Below are 26,136 nucleotides of genomic sequence, written 5' to 3' on the forward strand. Positions count from 1 at the left end.
GCGGTGTCTCACATTTCTGGAGGCTCAGAGTCTGCGATCAGGGCATGCGTGGTTGGTTTCTTCCGAGGCCTCTGCCCTGGGCTTGCAGATGGCTGTCTCCTAGTGGCTTCACGTGGGCCTCCCTCTGTATGTGTTTGCGTTTAAATGTCATCTCCTTAGAAGGACATCAGGCCTATATATGGGTTTAGGGTCCACCTGATGACCTTAATTCAATTTCCTCTGCAAAGACACTGCCTTCAAAAATGGTCACGTTTTGGGGATAAGAACTTCAACATGAACTTCAGGTGGCATACAGTTCAGCCCATAACATTCCTTTTGAACAAAATAAATGGTAGAACCAGGAGGGACCTGTCAGCCCCAGTTTTCCTGCCTCTTTCAGTGCTGTTCGGTGCACGTCCTTCAGCTTCGGGGACTCTCAAACCCCAGTGATGCTTATTAAATACCTTATAAAAAGCACTCCTGCCTTTTAAAAGTGTGTTTCTTTATTTTAACATAGTGGTTGGAGAATAGGCTTTGGAATTAATAGGTTCTGCCACCTGCTAGCCTGTGACCTTGGCAAGTTACTTGGGCCATCTGAGCCTCAGTTTCTTTATATATAAAATGGTGACGGAATTTTTTTGACTTTGATACAATGTTGGCAAGAGTGACCCTGCCTCACACTGTGGTTCTGAAGGAGGCAGGAAAACTACAGGGAGATGGACCACAGTCATATGTGGCATCATAATGGGTTTGCTTACGGGAGTTTTCAGGAAAAAGTTTCAATTCAGTATCTTCTGCTAAGGACGAAAAACAACTGTGTACAAAGGAAAAATATCTCAGTGACATTAAAATTTTGAAAGTTTGGCACCGAAGGTGATATGCTTAAGTAATTTGGAAGAAGCAGTTTCTGCGGAGCACCTCATTTCCTGACAAGCCCTGACGAACGGGCTGCCCTATTGTGGATGGGGTTAGAATGTGCCAAGAGCTATTCTTCTGTCATCAACCAGAAAAAACACATGTCGTCAGGAAATGAGGGAGGCGCGTTCTCTCTTAGTGCAAGGATTTTTAAAAGACTGACTTGGAACTCTTGTTAAGTCGTGTATGATTTTTAGAAAGTAAAGTCTTTTGACTACCTACGATTTTTATGGAGTCTTAATGACTTGAAATATGTGATGTCACATGATGTTTGACTTAACCTGTGATGCCTCTGATATATTATTCATGGCTTTGAGACCAAGTTTATAAAAGGAAATGACTAAAAATATGTTAAAGTTTCTTGGAAAATTTTCGTATGACTCATAGCTTTCAGTAATTCATCATTTGTAATACTCTTACGGTGATTTTTGCTTTTAAAAATTATATATGTAGGCAAATGAAAAAATATATAGTCATTTTCAGGATTTTCCTTGTTTCATTTTACTTGAGAAGTCCAGAATTCTTCACAGTGGATTTTAGTTGAACTGTGAAATGGTGGGTTGTGGTATTTTATGGCACAGTGTAAATCCTGGGCACGGATGGATCTGTTGGGCTACATAATTTACAGAGCCAATCACTCTTGGCAGAGTCCTTCTCAGAAACTGCCCATAGTGCTTGTTTCTCACTCTATGAAGAGTAACCCCCTCTCGACCCAAGGGCAAAACATTATCATAGTTAATTATTCTGAACCTAATCTACATCCATCCTTAAGCAGTGTATCTAAACCTTGGCCAGAAAAAGTTTTTGCAAAACCTTGGTGAAATGAGACAAAAAGAAAAGGAAAAAGAAACAATAACTTTTCTTAAATCTAACTTTATGTAAGCTAAAGGAATATCATTTCTTCTGTGATTTATGTGATAGAATATGATCATTTATTTCAAGGATCTCATTTGGATGGATAAAAATTTATTGGCCAAACTTATGTTTACATCTCAAACATTTTTGGAGATTTTTGGGGTTAATGAACCCAAGTCTGGTAATCTTTGCAAGGGGAGCTTTGGTCAACAAACATTTCTCTGGAGATTACAGAAACTTTTAATATAATATTTGAATTTTTAAGCATTTAAACTGGTAACTAAGCATATACACGTAGATTGATCAGCTACTCTTCAGTGTCTGCTTAATGATAAGTATAAGATTTGAGGTATTTGTTTTGTTAGTTGTGCATATGAACTCTGTTGCTCTAAGATCACTTGTGGAGGATCTAAGGGTGGGAGAGAGGGAGGGGGACTCAGTCCTGCCTGGTCTGTTTTCAGGTGTTAATGGGCATTAGTGCTCAGAATTGTTCCATTGGGGACTCCTTTACGACAATTCTGTCATCCGCCGAGAATGTACACCTATCATTAAGTGATGAAGAATAATGTTCGCTTTGGCTACAAAATTTTAAGAAATCTGCCGTTTAACCTCCTATAAATAAAGAAAATATTTGTGTAGTGTCTGAGCCTGACCAGTATTCTTTTACAGTTCAAGTGCTGCGGAGTGGTGTACTTCACCGACTGGCTGGAAATGACAGAGATGGACTGGCCCCCAGATTCCTGCTGCGTTAGGGAATTCCCAGGATGTTCCAAACAGGCCCACCAGGAAGATCTCAGTGACCTGTATCAAGAGGTAAGGCCGTAGGTGTTTAGCTTATCGGGGAGAAAAGTTTTCTTATAATGACAAGTATAGAACCCGCAACATGCCAGTGAAATTTTCCTCTTCTGTACAAATATAAAGGCCCTTGAAATTTTTGCTCTGGTATGTGGAAAAACAGGATAAAGGTAAAAATTAATATACAAATCTGAACACTGATCACATGTTAACAAAGAGCATTGGGAAGGTCTAGGTTTTAGAATTAATTGGATTTTAAAATGAGTTGTCTAAGAATCAAATTCTCTTGCCCCCTCCTCAGGGTCCTTTGAAAACAGACGCAGGCAGAGGGTGTAGCTGACTCTGGAGGTCAGGAAAACACACTTTGGAGTTCCTGAGCGGAATATGGTATAGGACCTCCACATAGATTAAAACGTGTAGGGGAAAACACCACTCTCCCCTTCCCTTCCCCCTGCTGGATAGTGAACAGTGATGGGAGTTTTAGTTAGCTGTTTGAATGGAGTTAGATGCTCCCTGGAATTAAAATCAGTTGTCCTCTGCCCAAGAAACTTGCATACTTGTGTTTTCTGGAAGAATTTATCCGAATAATCTCTTATTCCTTGTTAGCAGAAGTTTTCCTATCACTTCACTTTTAGTGGCGATTTTCAAATGTTTTTAGCCACAGAATTTTTTCTTCCAATTAAAATCTAGAACTACACCATCCTGTACAGCAGCCAAGAGCTACGTGTGGCCACTTGAATGAAAATGAAATCAAATACAATTTTCATCTCCTCTGCTGCGCTAGCTCAGCAGCCTCTCCGGTTAGCTCTTCCTGTGGTGGACAAGGCAGATGTAAGGTATTTCCATCCTTCCCGAAAGTTTTACTGCAGCCTCCATCTAGAGTGGAAGCTCAAAATGGAAGGGAAGTTGCTCAGCTGAGGGGCCAGAATCATTTTCCAGATACATCTCCGGGCAAGCACCTGGGCACACAAAGCACTGTTGCCAACCTCTGGCTTAACAGACACACTCATGATAGAACACACACACACACACACACACACATGCACGCACACACACAATATGCTATAAAGATTGAAACTGTAAAAAAAATCATATCAGGATTTATAAAACATGCCTTTTTATGTGTTTCAAGATCATGACCTTAGGAGGTTAGGCATTTTTTCCTAGAAATACTCACATTGTTCAAAACATCTTTTAGCCAGTCTGCCAACGTCAATTGTAGAGTTGCACAGGAATCAGCTCCATTAATTTATAGCGTAAAGGAACAATATTTGAAAAAGATCCTGGAATACTTATACAAATGATCTTTTACATCCGTATCTTAGATGTGAGTAACTTTGGGCTGTTAAAAAAATCATCTCAGAGGACAGGACCCTGCCACCTTGAAGGATATCCAAAGTAAAGTGCTTTGGGCTCCAAAGGCACATACAAGGAAGAGCGCCAAGTGTTTTTTAAAGAGATTCACAATTTTATTAATTTCCTAAGGCTACTTAAACAGCAGGTACTTGTTGTCTCCCCGTTCTGAGGGCTGTAAGTCTGAGGTGGAGGTGAGGCAGGGTTGGTTCCTTCTGAGGGGTGTGAGGAAGAACCGGTCCCATGCCTCTCCCTCACCTTCTGTGGTTGGCTGGCCATCATGGTGCTCCTTGGCTTGCAGAAGCTTCGCCTGCTCTCTGCCTTCACCTCCCCACGGAGTTCCTCTGGTTTGTGTCCGTCTCCAAATTTCCCTTTTTAGAAGGATGCTAGTCACTCACTCTTCTCCTTCATCTTAACTGATCACACCTGCAACAACTCTATGTCTAAGTAAGATCCGATCTGAGTTAGTGGGGATTAGGACCTCAGCATAAGCATTTGGAGGGGACACAGTTCAACTCATAACAAGAATTGTTGAAACAGCTGAATGACTCAGGTTGTTTATTTTAAAAGATAACCAAAATACTTTTAGTCATGCCTCATACTACTGAGAGGCATTGTGTTTGGATATTATCATTTGAAGCATATTACATTTTGGCTTTGAATAAAAAAGAATATCCAAGGTCTTGTATATTGAACAAAGAATTGTTGGGTCAGTGTCGCCGAGTTCCTCGGTGGTTGTGCTGTATCTTGTGCTCTGGGTGAAAGCTGAATATTGGCTGGTGTCTGTAGCAGGGATGGCGAGCTAACACGTGCAACAAAGTCCTGCTTGTTCCATAAAACAGAAGCAGTGCTGAACATTTCTAAGATAATATTAAACGCAGGCATTCAAACACATGACCACACCACTAGATTTAAAAACACACACGCAGATGTTTACAGTATAGGTACAAGTGTAAACATGTGAACTGAAACCTATGAACTTACCCTGTGTAAACTTCATTCATTTGTTCGTTTTTAGGAGTGGCAAGTCAGTATGGGAAATTATTGGACTATACCCCATGTATAGTAATATGTATTTTCTTCAGTGATTAATACTGATAATATGATTATAACTAATACTAGAGGCCTGGTGCACGAATTCGTGCATGGGTGGGATCCCTAGGCCTGGCCTGTGATCAGGGTCATTTGGGGCCATCTCGCCCAGTCCCAGTTGGGGCTGGGCTGATCAGGGCCTGCTGGCAGGGCGGAGAGACAGGGGGAGGGACTGTGGGAGGTTGGCCGGCCAGGGGGAGGGGCTGGGGGAGGTTGGCCAGTTGCAGGAGGTTGGCTGTGGGAGCACACTAACCACCAGGGGGCAGCTCCTGCATTGAGCATCTGCACCTTGGTGGTCATCAGTGTGTGTCATAGTGACCAGTCAACTGGTCATTCTGGTCGTTCGGTCGTAATGGTCGCTTTGGCATATATATATATATACATACATATACATACACAGTGGGGCCTTGACTTACGAGTGTCCCGACTAATGAGTTTTTTGAGATATGAGCCGTCTCTAGGCCAATTTTTTGCTTTGAGTTGCGAGCTAAACTTCGGGTTACGAGCCAGCTTCAGATACCCCACCACTAGTTGGCGCAGCGAACGTCACAGTGAACGCCACAACATCAGCCCAGCATCACGTGTCTCACTCGTTCACTTTTTGATTTGATATACTAGTAATTTGAGTTACGAGCTCCGTCATGGAACGAATTAAACTCGTAAGTCAAGGCCCCACTATATGTGTGTGTGTGTATATATATATATATATTGACCATGAGAATAGCAAAACGTGAATCAATTTTCCAGATGTTCCCACAAAGTCTTTATTTCAATTTTACTATATTTAGTTGAAAAGCATGCAGTTAACATTTAATAAAATTTTCTTGTAAAAATACAATTTAATTTTACTAGCTTATCTTAATGATCTCCACTAGTAATATTTATAATGGGATTCTTTACTTTTAGGATGTCGATAATTGCTTGTTCCATGGATTTTAAGCTGGAAAAAAGCTACACTGTTGTGCCTGGGCAAATTTGATGGCCCAGATTATTCAAAAAGTTTTTCATATTTTTCATATTTTCAGTAGCAAGCTGGCATTGTCAGTTATGAGATATTTCTTTAGACATGATGTCAGAGTAATCTGCTTTTACACTTCTAATTAATAACAGATGTTGATATTGATAATGTTACAGTGCATCATTATATGCATAGTTGACTTGCCAACGTGAATCACTGAGTAGCTTTATGGTACAAGTACAATTAAGTTCATCATTAAAAAGAAGACTTAATTCCACTTTGCCCTGGAATGCATGTTTCCTAATTTCAGAGTGCCCAGGGATCATCCACCTGGAAGATGAGGGATCTAGAAAGAAGAACAAGTTGACAGAGGGACAGTTGGAGGTCTGTGGAATGTTTATTCTGAAGTAGTGAGTACTAAAGGGAGGTATTTCAGATGTCTTCAAGTATTTCAAAGTTCATCAGTCAGAACAGGAACTGGACTTACCCATTGTTGCTCCCAGGGCCAGAGTCAGAGGAAGGAACTTTTAAGTCAGTAGAAGGAAGAGCTTGTTCATCAAAATCTGTCCAATTGTGATACAGGTTCTCTTCTAAAATAGTGAGTGTCTTATCGCAAAAAAATATTAAAGTCAAGGTCATTGGTGTTAGAATGGGTTTTTAAATTAAGAGTGAATCTGGACTGGATGAACTTCAAGGTCCCTTTTATCTTTCATATTCTGTAAGCTCAGAGATAAGAACCGACTTTCTTCCTGCAATTTCTGTTCAGAGGTCTGAAATCAAGGAAATAAATCATTCTCAACCATCTGGTGGCCTGCTTGGTCCCTGACCCAATAATATTTTATGTCACATTTAAAACCTGTGAAAAATGACAGAGCAGAAATAGAGCAATAGTTGCACATTTTAGGAACAATTTCATCAGAGTTATTGTTCGGTCTGGCACACAACTCCTTAAATATCTGCATTGAGTAAAACACATGTCTAAAAGTATACATTTAAAAATCACAATTGAAAATATCTCTGACCATCCGTTTGGTTCCATTGCATTCATTCATTCAAAATGTTTTGTGGTTACCGAGTGGGATCCAGGTGCTGAAGATAGAGTGGAGAATGCTGCAGACAGAAATCTCTCCTCTTGTATAACATATATTCTAGTTAGGAACATGAACAACTAACAAGAAAAAAAGCAATAAAAATAATTTCAGGTGGTGTTAAGCACTTTGAAGATTCCAAACAGGGTCATGTGCTGGAGAATTTCTTTATTGATGAAGGAACTACTTAAGGTAGGACAGGTAGGATCTAGGCTCTCTTAGGAGGTGACATTTGAACTGAGACCAATTGATGAGAGGGGTCCAGCCATGCAAATATCAGCTGAAGAGGATATCTTTTTAAATATGTTTTTTAAAATTGATTTTTAGAGAGAGAGAGAGAAAGGGAGAGGGCGAGAGATAGAAACATCAGTGATGAGAGATAATCCTTGATTGGCTGCCTCCTGCACACCCCCTACTGGGGATCGAGCCTGCAACCCTTGCATGTGCCTTGACCAGGGATTGAACCGTGACCTCCTGGTTCATAGGTCAATGCTCAACCACTGAGCCCCACTAGCCAGGCTCAAATACTCTTAATAATTTCTTTTGTGACAAATAATTGGAACCAAACCCTTTCTGCCTCTTTAGATGGTTGTTTATTTCTTCTCTGTGTAACAGGAAACATGCACAGACAGGAAGCTGGAGAGGGCAGGGTGTGTAGATGTGAGCAGAGGTGATCTTTCTGGCTTGTGGGACAAAGAACCCGGATGATAACAAGGATGTACAGATCTCCAGTGCTCACGGTAGTGAATGAGTATGGAGGGGTGCTCCCCCACACTGAAGGTGGGACAGCTCATGGTGAACCATGTGGGGTGGGCTATTAGAGGCTTTCATTCTCTCAGTTATGTGTTACCTGCTCTGTGAGTTGATAGCAGTTTTGAGGTTTTATACCTACCCATCTCTTTTGTACCTAGTGGTTGTTGTTTTATAATCTACATACATTTTTTTAAAAAAATGTTCTGGGCAGTATCTCAGCCCTTGGCACTTTTTGTTAACACTCTTCTCTTGCTAATATCTTTGACCAATGAGAAAAGTGAGTCATGATGTATGTCTGTTTTGCCTAATAGAAACAACTTTTATTTTATACTTTTCTCACACAACATCTGAGACATGTAAGAAGTTTCCTCAGCACTTCTGAGCCAGAGGGAGAGACTTGACGGTATCGTGGATGAAAAGGAGATGGTGGGAGTGGGGATTGATCATTTTTTCTCCCAGGTAACCCTACTGGTAAGTTACTAGTGGCATTCTTCTTAGAACCAAGTAAATTACCACACTGGAAGCAATCAATTAGGGGGGTAGGTGCTGAAAGACAAGTCCAAGGCAGAAAGTCAGAGGTGGCAGCGTAGCCCCCGGCCAGGTCCGGGCCAATGATGCTAACCTCAAGTGAGTCCAATCTGCATAGAAATGAGTCTCACATCAGTGTTAGAATAAGAGATAGGAATGATCTTGAATTGGGACACAAGAAGGAGCCTGGCATAGGATAGGCAGTCCTTCATTATCATTGTGTGTATGCGTGAGATAAGCAATGAGAGCACATACAGAAGGTAGAAATTCATGGGGCTTCCAATCTTTTTAAAATATATTTTTATTGATTTCAGAGAAGAAGGGAGAGGGAGAGAGAGATAGAAACATCAATGATGAGAGAGAATCATTGATTGGCTGCCTCCTGCACGCCCCCAACTGGGGATCGAGCCTGAAACCCAGGCATGTGCCCTTGACCGGTATCGAACCTGGGACCCTGAAGTCCATAGGCCGACGCTCTATCCCCTGAGCCAAACCAGCTAGGGCTGGGCTTCCAATCTTAAAAGATAAGCAGTCATTGCCAAAGGCAGCAAATATTTGGGTGGCATGAGGCTGAAAAGGCCATTCTAAGCAAAGAGGCAGCGATGCAGTGAGAGCTGGAAGGCAGACAACACAGCACAGCGGGACTGCGGGCATGAGGAGGGCCATGCAGGCATGGCTGGACAGATGGGCACTGGACTACGCAGAGCCCTGGATACCTCATAACGCATGCGTGTTCCACAGAAGTCTGCGAATGGTTGCGAAATAAAGAAGGCGAGCATGTTTGCAAAATGGAAGCATTATTATGAAAGGAATGCTGAGGGCAGAGTAGTCCTGGGATTCTGACTTACTCATATGAAGCCCCATTCTCAGATAAACACACACGATAGTAAAAGGTGGGCTGCTTTCCGGCTGGCCCAGTGGTGATTTAGATGGAATATCCCCAAGAAGTTCATTCCCAGGGTTCTTTTATCTGGAGTCAGACACTCCCTCCTGCCTCTCTGCTGACTTCATTATCTCCTCAGCAACTGCTGGCAGGGGTCAGCTGGACTCTGACAGGTGATATCTGCTTTAGCATTCAAAGCCTTGCAGGGCCAGTTCGGGCCAGGAGGGTGGATCCCTTTTATCTCTAGGCTTTGCTTGATCTAATCAGGCCTTGAACTATCCTGCCAACTTTGCTTCAGGTTACAAATGCATTCTTATTGCCTTTCATTCTCTTCCTCAACTTAATTCAATTGTGAGTTTCTTGTTACCTATTCACTATTCAAACACTCCCCCCCCCACGCCCCCCATGCTCTATTTGTAGAGACTTTGTAGATTTTGCCTTTAGAATTTACTGATGTGAAAGCCATTATAGTAGGTTTGACCTGGGAAGTACCTCACAAAGTATAACAATTTTAGATTTGTGCTTAAAAATCATTGTATAGGCAGAGAATGGGTTGAGGTGCGAATTGGGTCTTGCTTGAGGCAAGGGAGTCTGTAGGAAACTGTTGCAGGCCACTCATATGAGTGACTATAAAGGCTGGGATTCCCATTGTGCCATTCAGGATGGACAGGAGGGAATGAGAGTGAAGGATATGAAAGAGGGAGGGTGAACAGGACTAGGTGATGAGTTGGCTGTGGGGAGTGAGTGACAGGGACCCTGCAAGGCCACTTGACTTTGACTTGGGCCCTGAATAGATGTAGAAACTATTTTTTTCAGGGGGGAAGGTTGACTTTGATCACTCCACTTTGGAAATGCTGGGTTTTAAGGGTCCTGTCCATGTACTCCTAATAGGAAATGTGAAGCTTAGAAGACAGAACTCAGCCAGAGATACGGATTTTGTGTGTATTAATTAGGGAAAGAGCTAACTCAAAATACAATAGCTTGAATAAGGTGGGAGTCTATTTCTCTCTCGTAGACAAGTTCATGCAGGGGCCCAGGATGGTGAGACACCACGCCTTTTTTTAATACCTCCCTTCCAAAGTTGCTCCTGTTTTTCTCCAGTTCCAGTCAGTGGGGAAAGGAGGAAGTGGGAAGGAACACAGCCCATGCGTCAAGCTCTACATTCCTCACCTCTGCTCGCCTTCCACTGGGGAGGGCTCACATGGCCCTGCCTCACTGCAGCGAAGGCTGGGGAATGTGGTCTCGGCTAGTAGTCGGTGTTCCATAGACTACCAGTGGTTGGCAAACTGCGGCTCACGAGCCACATGCAGCTCTTTGGCCCCTTGAGTGTGGCTCTTCCACAAAATACCACGTGGGGGCGCGCACATACAGTGCGATTGAAACTTTGTGGCCCATGCGCAGAAGTTGGTATTTTGTGGAAGAGCCACACTCAAAGGGCCAAAGAGCCGCATGTGGCTCGCGAGCCGTAGTTTGCCGACCGGTGGACTACATGAACTACCATAAAGAGGTGAACAGACTGGGGTGAGTTGGGGCCCTAACAGGTTACGGGTATTATCAGTGCATAGAGGCGATTGAATGCATGGGAGTAGAGAAGGCCACAGGAAGAGGTGAGGTGATGTGTGCAGACAAGGCCAGAAGTTGGGGGATGGTAGCATTTAACAGCAGAGGAGGAGTCGCCAACTGCAGGAAAGAAGAAATGGGAAGCAGTGTCCTGGAAGCCAAAGGAGAAGAGGTTTTTAGGAATGAGTGTTGTTCAGCAGTTAAGACTAGTCTCCCAGGCCAGACTCTTTGGGTTAAATCGTTGATCTGCTTCTTACTAGCTATGGGACCTTGGGCAAGTTGTTAATCTTCCTGTGCTTCATTTTTCTCACCTTTTTTGGGGAGATCCAACCTGATAAAAAGAGGATGCCAGAGTACTTATCTCATAGGGTGGTTTGGAAAGTTATGCGAATTAACCTGTTAAAAACCCTTGGAACAGTGCCTGTGTGTAACATGTGTTTATAGTAATAGCTGAGAGTTAAAGTAAATCAGAAAGTACACACTGCGTTTTTCAAATACGATACATATTTAATAGATCTATGAGCAAGTTTTTACATGCATTATCTCCTTTAAGCCCTAACACAATTCTTTGAAGGTTGCAGTATTGTTATCTCCATTTTACAGATGAGAAAAGTGAGGCCCAAAGAGGGTAAGTGACCTAGCTAGTCATAGAGCTAGTCAGTGATTTAGCTCAGATCTAATTGATTCCAAAATTTTGAGATGTGAAATACTGGTAAGGAGCAAGCTGAGCTTTTATAGATTTTTTTCCCACTTCTAAAGCTCACTCTTATCTATTAAGTGAGATAATAATAGTACCTACCTCCTTAGAGTTTTGCAAAGAGTAAATCAAGCTACTTAATGAGAAACCCTTAGCAAACCACTTGGCACATAATAAATACAAATCTTCAAAGCATAGTAGTAGCTAATGACAGTAATAACAGTAATTTATTAACAACTTAGTGAAGTCAATAGAAAAATTAGCCGCCTCTGATTGGAGTTTACACTAGCCAAATTGCCCCTGGTTGTGCCTGCGAGGCCCAGAAAGGATGCGTTTTCTGGTTATGTATATTTGGGCTGGCTGAAGCTAGAATTTTAGGTCCAGGTTTTGGGACTTCATGTGTCTCCCACTTTGCTTGTTTCAACACCTTCCCACTTCTTATAGTTAAACATTTAGGTGGATGAAAGGTCCAGTGAAAGACAATGTGAATGAGCAACTTGGGAAGGCTCTTCTGCTTGATCTGGCTTCCCATTTCTTTCCTACAGTTGGTGACTCCTCCCCTGCTGTTAGTGTTGCCATCCCCCAACTTCTGTCCTTGAAGCACCTGCTGGGCTTCCGGACTCTGGTCTACGACCACGTTTTTTGTTTGTTTGTTTGCTTGTTTTCCATAAAAATGAAAAATGTTTGGCAAATGTAGTCTTTTCAATGTGATGGTTCTGCCTATCTAATGGAGATATATTGAGGATTAAACAAGTCATGAGGGTCTGCCATTATTAAGAAACTAGAGGCCCAATGCACAACATTCGGGGAGAGGGCCTAAGCTGGCAGGCGGACATCCCCCGAGGGGTCCTTGGTGCTGCCGCAGAGGTGGGAGAGGCTCCCCTCACCACCACTGTGCTCGCCAGGTGTGAGCCCAGCTTCTGGCTGAGCGGCACTCCGCCTGTGGGAGTGCACTGACCACCAGGGGGCAGCTCCTGCTTTGAGCGTCTGCCCCCTGGTGGTCAGTGCACATCATAGCAACCAGTCGTTCTGCCATTTGGTCGATTTGCATATCAGCCTTTTATTATATAGGATAAGACTTGCTCTACTGCATTTTCTGTGCATGGGTTTGGTTAACTTTCTTCTTAAGGGAACAGAAAGTCCCGTAATGAATTTTATTACTTGCTGTTGAACTTTTTTTTAAAGGACTCATTTATTTCCCTGCAAAGCTTACAGTTATCGGTAGAGAACTTGTGATCCAACCTGTTTAAAACTCATGAACTGCTATCATTCATTTTTTAATTTTGGAAGCACTAGAGCAGAGATTATATATTTGTACCTGATGATTAACATAGTCCTTTCAAACTTGAAAGTTGTGTTTATTATCAAAAATCCATTATGAAAATATCGTACTGGTATGTATGGCACCTAGATTTTATTTATACCTTATTTCATAAGCCCAGGAGTTCTGTCTAACTCTTTGCCATGGCCTGGGAAAGCCATTGGTGCTTTTCTAATTTTAGAAACTCATTTTGGAGATAGATTAGAGAATAATTTCAAGTGTATCATTTCCTCAAGTGAAATGAGGCATCTGACATTCCTTCAAATAGATTCCAGGAAATGTAGGGATTAGTAATTTTTCTCTGATAAAAAGGTAATGTTATTATTTACAGTTAATAGTTGATCAGAATTTTAATATTGTAGCAAGTAAAGTAGGTTAGCCAATATGTCTTATTCATAGCTTTAAATTGTCTGAGGTTATTAATGTAAGGCTAGCATAACTTTATTTAGGAAGAAAACATATTCAAGGTAAATCAACTCAGAGTATTTTATTTTGAGAAAAGCAAATAAGTGAAATTCATTTCTTTCCTATTCTGATTAAAACAACTTTTATGAAATAGAATGCAGTTTTGAACTCTAACATTTCTATTTTCTCTTTTTGAATCACTTAACAGAAATGATAATTTATGTAACTAAATATCTATGAATAGTACAATAGATTATATGGAATGACATCTATATTTGTTTCTTCTCTAGACTTAGTGTCTTGCTTTTCAATGAAAGTGTCAGAATCTTCATGGAGAAGTGTAAATGTTATGCATGATTATTTGATTGACTTAAAAAAGTTCACAATTGTGTTCAGATTGAATTATTTCAATGGGGATAATGCAGAAAGGACCATAAACTCACAGTTGTTTCTATTAAGAATTTAGAGAGTGGCTGAGGAGGACAGTTATTTATGCAAAGAAATTTGGGAAAATACTGTCTTATCAAGAAGAGGGATATTGGAAAGTTAACATTTAACATTAAGTAATTGTGTAATGAACCACTAATAATGAGCAATACGCTGCAAGTTTCTACAATGCCTTCTGAGTCATTAAATATTAAATTGTGTCAGTATAGAGAGATTTGTGCTTTTATTTATATACAGTGGGGCCTTGACTTACAAGTTTAATTTGTTAGGAGACTGAGCTCGTTAAGGAGCTCGTTAACTCAAACTACTCTATCAACTCAATGCAAAAAATCGGCTGAGAGACAGCTAGTATCTCAAAAAACTCCTTAGTCGGGACACTCGTAAATCAAGGCCCCACTGTACTAGTTTTTTTATTATATACTAGAGGCCTGGTACACGGATTCGTGCACTGGTGGGGTCCCTCGGTCTGGCCTGCAGGGATTGGGCTGAAACCAGCAGTCTAATATCCCCCCAGAGGGCGCAGGCTAGGCCGAGGGACCCCACCAGTGCACGAATCTGTGCACCGGGCCTCTAGTATGCATATAAGATCTTTGGTTAATCTCTTCCTGCCCTCTCCCCTCCCCCCTTCCCTCTGAGATTCATCAGTCTGTTCCATGTTTCCATGCCTGTGCATTGAGTGTCTGTCCCCTGGTGGTCAGTGTACATCATAGCTGCTGGTTGAATAGTCACTTAGGCTTATATACATATAGATTTACAACGTGTATCTTTTTATTGAACAAAGGGTTTAATGCAGTACACAACAAGAATGATGCAATGAATTAATAATAAAATATAAATAACATTGGAATTTCAGGGTTAAGAACAGAATAATTAGACATGCTTACTATGAGGACAGATGGGGCATACTTGCCCCTCAGCTTTCTGAAAGCTCAGATGCAAAGGAGACATCATCATTTGCATGATTTAATGCTAGAATAGAATATTTTACATTTTCAAAGGCAACAAAACTCAAAAGTATTTTTTCAAGTGAGATTTAAAAAAATTTAAATTCTACTCTGAATTACCTAGGAAAATATCTTCAATATTATTTTTCACTAATTTTATTGAGCAGTTTCTTATGGTATTTTTAAATACACATTGGTGGAGAATAATATACAAGGCATAGGCTAACGTATTCCAGTGTAGCAGATTTTGATAGTCTGGCTTGACACTTGGATGTAATTTAAAAATATAGAGAGATGTCAGTTGATTTCATTTTTAAAATAATCTGTAGATAACTTTTTTCTGATAGAGAAGCATAAATTTTAATGAATTCTGATGACAAGCATAAGTACTTAAATTTCATCTTGTTTTGAGGAGTTATCTATGTATTGTGTAAACTGAGGAAGTGATAAGACTGACGCATTTTTATAAAAGTTGAGGGAGTGAACTAGGATCTTTGCTTTGAATAGACAACCCTGGCCCACCTCAGCATGGACATAGTATTCAGGTCCCAGTTATCAGGAAGAGACCAGGTCCTGCCCATGTGCCGTGTGACTCAATGCCATGCCACTCACCTGGGGCACCTGAAAAGCTTTATGTGTGGAATCCAAACCCATTGATAAGACCTTAGTTGTTTTAATATTTTATTGCATTTTCTAGTTTTTTAAAGTTAAAAAATCAGTGTTCTTTCCAAAGAAACATTGATAAAACCAGGCAATCCAGAAAGAGATCATCAGGATGATGAAGTGTATATATTTGGAAAAGTTGGAGGCAGCAGGAATACGTAGTCTAGAGAAGAGGATGGTTAAAGGGAATGTGACAGCTCATCAGGCATAGCTCTCTACCTTCTGGAAAAGACATTGTCTGAGAGCAGAGCTGCATCTTATTGAGAGACAGGTTCCAACAAGGAAATGCTTGTTAAGGACTACTGTTTTTCACTCAGCTGGTGTGTCGGCCTATGAACCGGGAGGTCACTGGTTCAATTCCCAGTCAGGGCACATAGCTGAGTTGTGGGAATGATTCTCTCTCATCATTAATGTTTCTATCTCTCTCTGCCTCTCCCTTCCTCTCTAAAATCAATTATATATATATATATATATATATATATATATATATATATATATATATACACACACACACACACACACACACACACACACACACACACACACACATATATATATATTTAAAAAACTACTATTTTACAAAGTGTGGACAGAGCTGTCTAGTGAGGCCCCAAGCTCCTCTCATTAGAAGCATTTTCTTTTTTTTAAATTCTTTATTGTTTAAAGTATTACATATGTCTCCTTTTTCCTTCATTGACCTCTCCCCGGCCATCCCCACATCCCAGCACATGCTCTCACCCCCCCCCCCTACTGTCTGTGTCCATGGGTTCTGCTTATATGCATGCATACAAGTCCTTTAGTTGACGTCTTACCCACCCCCCTCCCCTGCCTTCCCTCTGAGGTTGGATGGTCTGTTTGACATCAAAGCATTTTCTTTGATGTATCTTTGTCTGTGTATGAGACATACTTTCTTGTTTCTTTGCACCTCTTGTGATTTTTTATTTGTTTTTGTTGTAGAAAACTGGATATTTTAAATAATATAATGTGGCAACTCTGTAAATCAGGTTCGCTACCTCCTCCTGAAAGTTTGTGGTTTATTGTTGTTGCTATTTGTTCATTAATGACTTTCCTGAACTAATTTTGTAAGTTCTGTATTCTTTGTCATGTGTGGCCCCTACAGTCCATGCTCTGTTAGCTTCGTGGTCAGTTAATGAATGAACAGAGATTTCCTTAGATGCCTAGAACCAATGAGTCTCCCAGCCTTTGCTAAGGGTACACAAAGCCTCAGGTTAGCCAGAGGTGAGATCTTAGTGCCTTCCTAGGTCTTCCTTAGCATGTGCACAGTCCTAGGTATGAGCACAGCCCTACTCATGTGTGTAACTTCCTAGATCCCCACCAATGTGTCAGGGTTTTGCTAAGGCCCCTATCGGCTTCTTTTTGCCCCAGATTTTCCTTTTAAACTTTTTGACTCACCCATTGTGTGCACCACTTCATGCAGCCTCAGCGTTCAACAGTTGCCTCTGATTGCTTTTGACAAACATGGGGGTAAAGAGACCCTGGTTGATCTGAATATCAGGTGCAAATAAGGACAGCCTTGCAAGTAAGGCCTTCCAGGGAACCACCAGATAGAACAAACAATGGCGATTCTCTGGTAATGGGGTTTTGAAGTAGCTCCACCCCTATTTTGTTATCTCTAGTGGTTTCTAGGCCACTGGTTTTTAATTTGTGTGTGTTTAAGAAACACCTTTAATGGATTTTTAGAGAGAGAGGTCAGGAGAGGGTGAGAGAGGGAGAAACATCGATGTGAGAGTGAAACATTAACCAGCTGCCTCCTGCACATCCCCCACCAGTGTTCAAGCCCACAACCCGGGCATGTGCCCCGACCCGGAATCAAATGGGCACCCTTACAGTGCACGGAAGGATGCCAAAGCAACTGACCACAAATATACTGCAGAGCTGGTGAGGGTCGGATGGGAATAGGGTAAATTAAGATGCCACAAAGCTTACTGTTCTTACTGGAATCAAGTGAGTTTCTTACATAAATGCTGCTCAGATTGTTGCAAGCCTTCAATGAATTCCCAGAGTTATAAAAGCATTTATTCTGATTTTTTAAAAAATTAATTTTGAAAGAGGGAGGGAGGGAGGGAGGGAGAGAGAGAGAGAGAGAGAGAGAGAGAGAGAGAGAGAGAGAGAGAGAGATTTGTTGCCTCCTGAATATGCCCCGAGTGAAGATTCGAACCTGCCACCCTTTGGTGTATGGGATAATGCTCTAATGAACTGAGCCACACCTGCCAGGGCTATTTTGACAATTTTTACTAGTGCTTTTATTGTTTATATAGAGGAAAGACTATTCGGAGTTTCTTTCCTCTGCCTGTTTTGCTGAGTCATTCTAGAAGTGCTTTTTTAGCCATATTTTTACAGTTAAAAAGTTGAACTCATTGACTTCCAAGGTCCCCTCTCACTCTAGAAAATTCAGTGTTAGCTAATATATCACATTTTCAAACCATTCTAGATTATATAATTTACTGTACCTTTTTTATAAATATGATTGTTTAAAATAAAGTTGAAACAGACGTTCCTTAATGCCCAAAATATGAAACACAATAGACTATAGTTTATTCTCAATTTCTGCTTAATTTTATTGACAGATTTTTAAAAATAAGTATTATCTTTTCTACCTACTGCACTTTTACCATGTACCAAACCCCATTCTAAGTGTTTAAATATATTTATTCATTTAATTCTCCCCAAGTCTCAAACAGTAGGCTCTATTACTATGTATGTTTTCAGATGAGAAAAAAACTGGAACATGAATAGATTAAGTAACTTGCCAAAGTCACATAATTTATAAGTAGCAGAGCAGGGATTTGAAATTCAGAATTCAGGCTCTGCAGTCCATGATCTTAAACATTCTATCCTGTGTCACAAAAGGATGTTTGTTGGAATGCCGCATAAACATAAGTGTGAATGGGTTCTGATAGACAAGCTGAGGGGAACTCTTTGGAAAATATTTGAACATTGGTGAATTGTATTTGTGAGATCTATTTTGGTTTTCCAGAGTGTCTGTATATTTGTATTATCAAATAGGTAAGATGGCCAGAGAAGTGATATTATACTGATGTTAAGTAATACTAAATTATAAATATTTTAATTTTACTTTTGGTTAAATTGATGAAACTTGGATAATCCTTTGCTGTTAATTTGCATTACATATGTACTAGAAAAAGGTAGTTATTGAAATGTGTCTATGACTAGTTATACATGATTTTTTATTTATTGAGAATTATGACTTATTGGGGTACAATTACTGATCATTGTCTTTGGAAATCTAATAATGATGCATCATTCATTCCCCCCTCCGATATAATGCAGAAATTCTAACAACTGACTCTTGCCTTCCTTGCTTTAGTTGATTTCTTTGTGTAATCTAGAGAAAAAAACAAGGAGGCAGTTATTTAAATAATTACCAATTTCTTTTTATTCAAGTAGCTGCCTTAATAGGGTAAGCACTGACTCACTTTTGCCCTAAATGTAGAGTAAAATCTTGAAAAGTCAAGGTTTGGTTGGGAGATAATTTTCCGTGTATCTCTTGCTTGACTTGTGAGAGCAGAGTCACTGACTGCTTATATTTTGTTTGGTTGTGCATAGCAAACAGCCTTGATGACAAAGAAAGTGTGTCCCTCCGAAGAAAAGGGCAGGTTTATTTACTGTTCAATATAATGATGATGATGTTTCTCTCCAATGCAAAGAACAAGTATTCTTCCTGCCCATTATAAAAGATTAGGGTTCCCAAAAGATTGGGGTTCCTGTCCTATAGTGCAACCCACTGTATGTGCAGGGGTCATCTCACTATCTTCATGTTGTTCTGGGGACTCGAGGAACTGGAACATACTCTGGCCATTGCTATTGCTGTGAGTGATAAAGTTCTTTTTCTCGTTCTTCTGCCAGCATCCATGAAACCTCGACAGGCTAATTTGTTAGCTTCCAAGTAGAGTAAAACCTCAGAATCTTCAAAGTTTTTGAAATTTGTTAATTGTTATAAAAATTCTTTTCCATATTTTTATTTTAATTTAGAATTAGCTTCCCTTTGGAAGAGTGAATTTTCACTTCTTTGCTGTGGATTCATTAGAGACATGGCAGGTAGCCTCTGCTTCGGTCACCTGCGAGGTGACTTAGGACAATTGTTAGTCACATTCTACCTCCTTTTGTTTGCTCCTCATCCCCCATTTTCCTTGCTCATGGATTTTTTTCCTCTTTTTATTCCTTCTCATCTCTTCTTTCTGGATTATCTTCTTTGACTACCACAGGTACTTGTTAGCCTTTTGAACTTAAACAAAAACAAAAATCTTGCTTATTTTTTTAAGTCAGATGTCAAATTCTTACCTGATAGAACTAGAACTTGGTGCCATGTCAGGAAGTCCCCCACGTATACTTCTGCTGCAGGCAGTGGACTGAGGTGTGTGTGTGCATGTGGAAGGTAGGGGGAAGGGAATAGATTGGTTTCTGCCTACCAGCATGCTTCAGCAGCAGCAGATTGAGGAAATAGTCCTGATCCCTGGGGAAAAGCTTCTGACCAAATGAACCATGATCAAACAGTGTATACAAATAATAATGATGATGAAACTTCAGTTTTGAAAAATTTGAGTCAGTCTGTGTCAGGAGTTGGCACTCTGTGGCCTGTGCGCCAAATCTGGACCACGGCTCATCCATTCATTTTCATATTGTCTGTGGCTGCTTTGGTGTTACAGTGGCAGAGATGGTAGTTGGAACAGAGACCACATGGCTTACAAACCATAAAAGATTTACTATCTGGCCCTTTACCGCCCCCCCCCCCCCCAAAAAAAAAAAGTTCGCCAACCCTTGCTCTCTAGATGTGTGTTTTAGCAGCAGCTCTCAATTTCAGGTTGTGAGGAAGACAGAAGAAATCACTGGGCAGGCTTTTCAAAGAGTCCCCATCTCTGTCTCCCCTCTGGCTTTCTCACAGGTGTTCTTCCTGGTTGAGAGTCACTGTTTTAAACTTCAGGATCTAGTTGTTTCGCCCCATTAACTGATACCGATTGTTTGTTTTCACCATTTTGGCCCTCTGTATCCCATCCAGAGTAATTTTGACTGTGTTATTTCTTTTACAGGGTTGTGGGAAGAAAATGTACTCCTTTTTGAGAGGAACCAAACAACTGCAGGTGCTACGGTTTCTGGGGATCTCCATTGGAGTGACACAAATCCTGGCCATGATTCTCACCATCACTTTGCTCTGGGCGCTCTATTATGATAGGAGGGAGCCTGGGACAGACCAAATGATGTCCCTGAAGAATGACACGACTCAGCACCTGTCATGTCACTCAGTGGAGCTGCTGAAACCAAGCCTGACGAGGATCTTCGAGCACACCTCCATGGCAAACAGCTTCGATACACACTTTGAAATGGAGGAATTATAGAGGATGTCGAAGGAGGAAACCACCCAGTTATTTTATCTCACTTGTGAATTTTTGAGCACAGAGTTGTTTCAGAAATGTGTAGAAATAAAAATGCCACAAAGCAATGCCTAAGCATGTCATTTTGAACTCTTTAAAATGAAGAGGGAAAAGCTCCATATGTTATGTTGCCACCTGGACAATAGCAGCTGCCCTTTACAAGGCCAAGGACAGATCTAATATCCACTTTATAGCTTGTGTCAGGTTTTTACTAAACATAGTTATGCTTTGAGGTTTACGCTTTGGTACAGACTGACCAACGTTTCTGCATGCCTACTATGGTGGGATTGGAGCTACAGTAAAGTTCGATTTACTTCTGTAAGCTCGCTAGTATATAAAGTGCCAGTTAATTGCTAACATAGGAAGTTAAACAATACTAATTATTTTTATTCTTTGGTGATATATATATATTTTTTTGTGGGTAAAATAGATTAGACATAAGAAAAGTCTGAAGATTGGTGACTACCTAAATGTGATTTTTGCTAGTTACTAAAATATTCTTAACGACATCCAAGAGCAAACTAACACATTGTCTTAAGCTGATCAGGGAATCTATGTGTATATGAGAACCTGTGTTAAGTCTGTATAATTCACTAGATTTCATTTCTTATAATGTTAATAACAATTGTGAAAAGGATACATTTGTCCTGTATAACATCATTATTCTTAACCTTCCCTGTTAATAGAGTTTTAAAATTCTGTCTTGGTTTTTACAGTACATTACATTACATAACTGTTAATTTAAATACTTAACCACTAATTTTGAAAAATTGCTAGTGTGATACAAAAGGAGTCATTGTAATTCAGAATGCAGTCTGGTCCCTAGGGAGTATTAATAAGAAAATGTACACACAACTTAGTTCATTTAGCAAAGACCTGGATGCTATCTTTCTCCCAAACTAAGACTCTTTTTGACACTAAACACTTGTTAGAGAAGCTTATCTTTGCCTTCTCCAAACAGGAAGTGACAGTATCCAAGTCTGAATATAATTCTTCAGAGAATAGTGTTCTCTTTCTCCAGGGAAATGCTGTGAGAGTCATTAAGATAAGTGGCAACTTAACCAGAGAATTTCTTTGCTTTATTTCACTGATTAAGATAGTATGGTGAAATACACAGATTATTAAATTTTTTACAAGAATAAATATATTTATTTAAAATGGGAAAAGTGCATTTTACTGTATTTTATCTATTATGTTTATTTCTCAGAAAATGGAAAGAAAATTAAAACTTGTCAATAAATATTTTCTAGAGAGTAATAATTTGTCTGTCTAATTTGTACATTGTAAGCACTTTCACCATTCAAGAAGATTAGCAAAGGGAGAAAAATGTGAGAAGAAATGATTGAATACAGTAAGAATAATGATTTTCAAACTCAAACTAATCTATAAGAATATGTATCTTCACTGAGAAAAAATAAAAGATGCCCATTTACTTTTCAAGTTTGATTTTGAGCTAAATGATGATGCAACTGTTTGATATAATGTATAAAAGTACCCATTTATGTTCATTTATATCCTCAATATTTTCATATCCAAGTTTTTAAAGTAATTTTAAGAGAAAAGTAGTCTAAGAAATACAATATTTTAAATCAACAGCTAGATTTCATCTCTTCCATAGATTTAAATGAAAACAGTAAATAACTTGCTTAATCAGATTCAAAAGCAGCCCTTTTTATAATTTCCTTAGCACCCCAAATCCTCATAATTTTACCTAAAATACCCAAGTAACTGAAGCAGCTTTGAGTGTTAATTGAATTATTTGGATAGCAGTCAAATTTGGCTGCTTCTCTTTTGCCATTACAGAAAGAACAAGCATATGTTTTATTGACCTTGGTAAAAAAAAAACAACACATTTAAATTTGTAGATAAAAGTCAATTTTTACATCTTTAGACTTCAGATATTTTGATTTGCTTGATTGAATACTCTTTAGAATAGTCAACATAAATTTAGACAATCATCTTATATTCTTATGTACTTATTTAATGGGAACAAATGAAACATATAGCAAAGGTCTACAAAGGCCTCTATGGTAGCAGTGCACCTGGAATAATAACACTGGAAGGGACTTTAAAAAGTATATTTAAGCCCTAGCTGGTTTGGCTCAGTGGATAGAGCATCGGCCTGTGGACTGAAGGGCCCCAGGTTCGATTCTGGTCAAGGGCACGTACCTTGGTTGCAGGTTCCCTGGCCCTGGTTGGGTTATGTGCAGGGGATAACCAATCAATGTTGTCTCTCTCACATCGATGTTTCTCTCTTTCTCTCCTTCTCCCTTCTACTCTCTCTAAAAATTAATGGAAAAATAGCCTCCACTGAGGATTAACAACAACAACAAAAGTGTATTGAAGATGGCAGGGCTCAGGGAGTTCACTGTTTGGGTCCATTGCAAACAACATTGTTAACTGGTTCTGTGGGAATTTTTAAAAGCTTTCCTTTGTGCAAATCACAATTTTTTTTTTAATTTAAGTAACATGTAAGAAGATTATTTTTACTCAGGTTAAGAGTCAATTCAAAGTGCCCTGGAGATTCAGAGACTGCAATAAGAGACGCTGTGTATCGTCTAGCTCTGTGAATTATAAAATCAATATGTACAAGAACATGCAGTCAGTGGGGCCATTCTTAGCAAGATGAGACTCAGGAGAGGAGAATTAAGGCAGTTAATGGAGGAAATGGCCTTCAGGTGGAGTCAGGAAGGAGGAGGGGAGCTTAGCTGGCTCACAGAGGACATACCATGGGCCACTACCCTGAAGTTCAAAAAGCACATGTTATTTGTGGGGTAGGACCTGTTGTTTACTATGGTGAGAATATAGAATTCTTGAAGAGATTATCATGGGAAAGGAAATGGGTGAAATTTGAGTGCTTAGACTTCATTCTATAAGTTCAATGGCGAGTCACTGAAGTATTTTCAGAAAGAGAAGCGATTTGTGTTTCAGAAATTGAACTGGGAGGCAGTTCAAGTGAGGATGTGGAGGCACGGAGACAGGTGGACATGGTACAACTCCCCAGGGCGGGCCATTCTTTAGTTAGTTCATATGGTGCTCTCTGGGGTTGTAGAGACTCCAGAGCTGGGCTGGCTAGATTGCTGTTGCTGTGGCCTGGAGAGAGAAGGACCCTCGCCAGCACAATGGGAGTCAGAAGCACAGTGACGAAGCAGGTGACACCAGGGTGAATCTTCACCATTGGGCAGCAGGTGAATCTTGGAGAATGTCGCATGAGAAGTGAAAGAACGGACATTTCCAGATTTCATACCTGGTAAATTGGCAATGGCATTACCCTAGACAAAAGATGAGTGGGAACGGTGTTGTGGGAGGGTGATTAATGTGGTTTAGACACTCTGAGTTGGACATGCCTGCAGGCCATGCAGATGGAGATGTCTGCAGGCAGCTGTAACCTTCCAGTCTGGAGCTCCAGAGAGCTCAGTGTGGAGCCTGTGAATTTTTGTGCATTGCCTTCTGAACTCAGGAAGCCTGACAGAAAATGGGCCGCGAACCAAATCTTCTGTGAGGAGAATCTTAAGCAGGATGCTGCAAGAACTTCCTATTGTCTGAACTCCCACTCCTGCGGATGAGTCAACGGAGGTAAAAAAAAAAAAAAAGACTGCACCACTGAAACTTCTGTGGCAAAAGGAGCCACCTCCCTTTTTCTGTTGTTAATCCTCACCCAAGGATATATTTTTTCTCTATTGATTTTTTTAGAAAGAGTGTAAGGGAGGGAAGGAGAGGGAGGGAGAGTGAGAAACTTCGATGGTCGGGGAGAACCTGCAACCCTTGGCCTGGAATTGAACCCGAGACCCTTTGGCAACACCACTTTGGCAACCACTTGGCAACACCAGCAGGGCGGGAGCCACCTCCCTTTAAAACAACACCGCCAACTGCTGTTGGCTTCACCCAGCTCCCCTTCCTGTTATCATATTGTGATTTAGTTCTTATTTCCTCATATCCAAGCACCCTGTAGAGACATGGATGGGAGAGTTTTTGATATCATCTTAAGAGTGCATCTATTTTCTATTCTAGTACGTTCTTGTGATCCTTCTTTATTTCAGGCATTTATGTAAGCCTACTAGGCACTGGCCATAGGGCACTAGGTGATTTACACATATTTTTTCTTCTCTGTACAACTGTTGTGCAACCTGTAGGCATCACTAGCTCCATCTTACACATGAACAAAAGGGACTTAGCGGGACTGAGGAAATATATTCAACAAGTGGAGTGCTCTGCGTCAGTTCCTCCCCACTTTGTGATGTGGCATCTTCGTCAGCCTGTGGGGAGGATCAGCTGATCCTTCGTAGAAAAGCCAGCTCCTTCTACACCGGAACCAATGTCTAGGTTTGATTTGTCTCCAAAGTCTGTTACTTCTTCCCCCAAGACAGCTCTTTGATCTAATTTCATCCTGCCTATTTTCCCAGAACAAGTCCTAATTATCTAAAACTTTGAAGCCATACGTTGCTCTTTCCCCCTTGTCTCCTCCCAATGATCTATCTTGCATATATACACACACAGTGAAATTAATTTCTTTAATCAACTTTATGGAGGATATATATATATATATCATCCATTTTAAGTATCAGTTTTCCTTGTTCACCTCATACCAAATGACACACTCTACTTGCTTTTTCCAGGCAGCAGGCTGGGGAAGGGAAAGTGAGAGGGGAGGGGGCCTGTGCCCCCTTTTAGGGATGTCCCCAGAAGCACACATCACTTCCTTCACATGGCACAGCTATGGGAGGGGTCGACTCTTTGTTCTGACACCACGTATCCAGTTAACCAGTAAGTTCTGTGACCACAACAAAAGGGGGAAAGGCATATTTGTGTCAACTAGCAATCTGCCATATTTCTCAATACCTGCATAATAAAATCTACTTGAATTCATTTTTCAAAACCCAAATTTCAATACTTCCCTGCCAGACGGGCCAACCATAGTCTACTTATTGCCTCTAACACCCTGCATATCCTGCGCCTCCTTGATTTTGCTCACATGGTGGTTCATCTTGCACTCAGCCTTCAGGTCTCAGCTCAGCAGTCACTTCCTACATGAAGCTTTCCCTGACTACCCCACCCACAGCACTCCTTCCTACTCTGAATTCAGCATTTATTTATTGCTAGTTTGGTTCTTATATTTTCTATTTTATAATATTATATCTTGTTATCCTTGACTTTTTTATTTTATAATATTATTTTTATTTTCTCTTTGTTTATATGTCTGGTCTCTCTTGAGAACTAGTATTATATTGTTTTTTTTATCCCACTCAACATTTTGCATAAGACTAGGTAATGTTTCTTATGTATCAGTTGCATATTTATTTACTATGTGTATAACTTAATAGATGCATGAATTATGAGTCAGTTTAATGAATCAAAAGCCATTGTTCAACCTTGGCTGGGTGGCTCAGTTGGTTGGAACATCTTCTCATACACCAAAGGTTGCAGGTTTGATTCCCACTCAGGGTACATACCTAGGTTGCAGATTCAATCACTGGTTAGGATATAGAAAG

General features: G+C 40.4%; 1 protein-coding gene across 2 annotated transcripts in view; it reads left to right on the top strand.

Moving 5' to 3' along the window:
- TSPAN12 (tetraspanin 12) overlaps positions 1–21,966 on the top strand; it is a 142,182-nt gene extending 120,216 nt beyond the window's left edge. For both annotated transcript variants that reach the window (XM_036328860.1, XM_036328859.1), the window contains exons 8-9: positions 2,419–2,562; positions 20,306–21,966. In XM_036328860.1, the coding sequence (XP_036184753.1) occupies positions 2,419–2,562; positions 20,306–20,611 (450 nt within the window). In that variant the 3' untranslated portion in view covers positions 20,612–21,966. The remainder of the gene's footprint in view (positions 1–2,418; positions 2,563–20,305) is intronic.
- Positions 21,967–26,136: the final 4,170 nt, after the last annotated feature.

The sequence above is a fragment of the Myotis myotis genome, unplaced genomic scaffold (genome assembly GCF_014108235.1).
Source record: "Myotis myotis isolate mMyoMyo1 unplaced genomic scaffold, mMyoMyo1.p scaffold_m19_p_11, whole genome shotgun sequence".
Lineage (NCBI taxonomy): Eukaryota > Metazoa > Chordata > Mammalia > Chiroptera > Vespertilionidae > Myotis > Myotis myotis.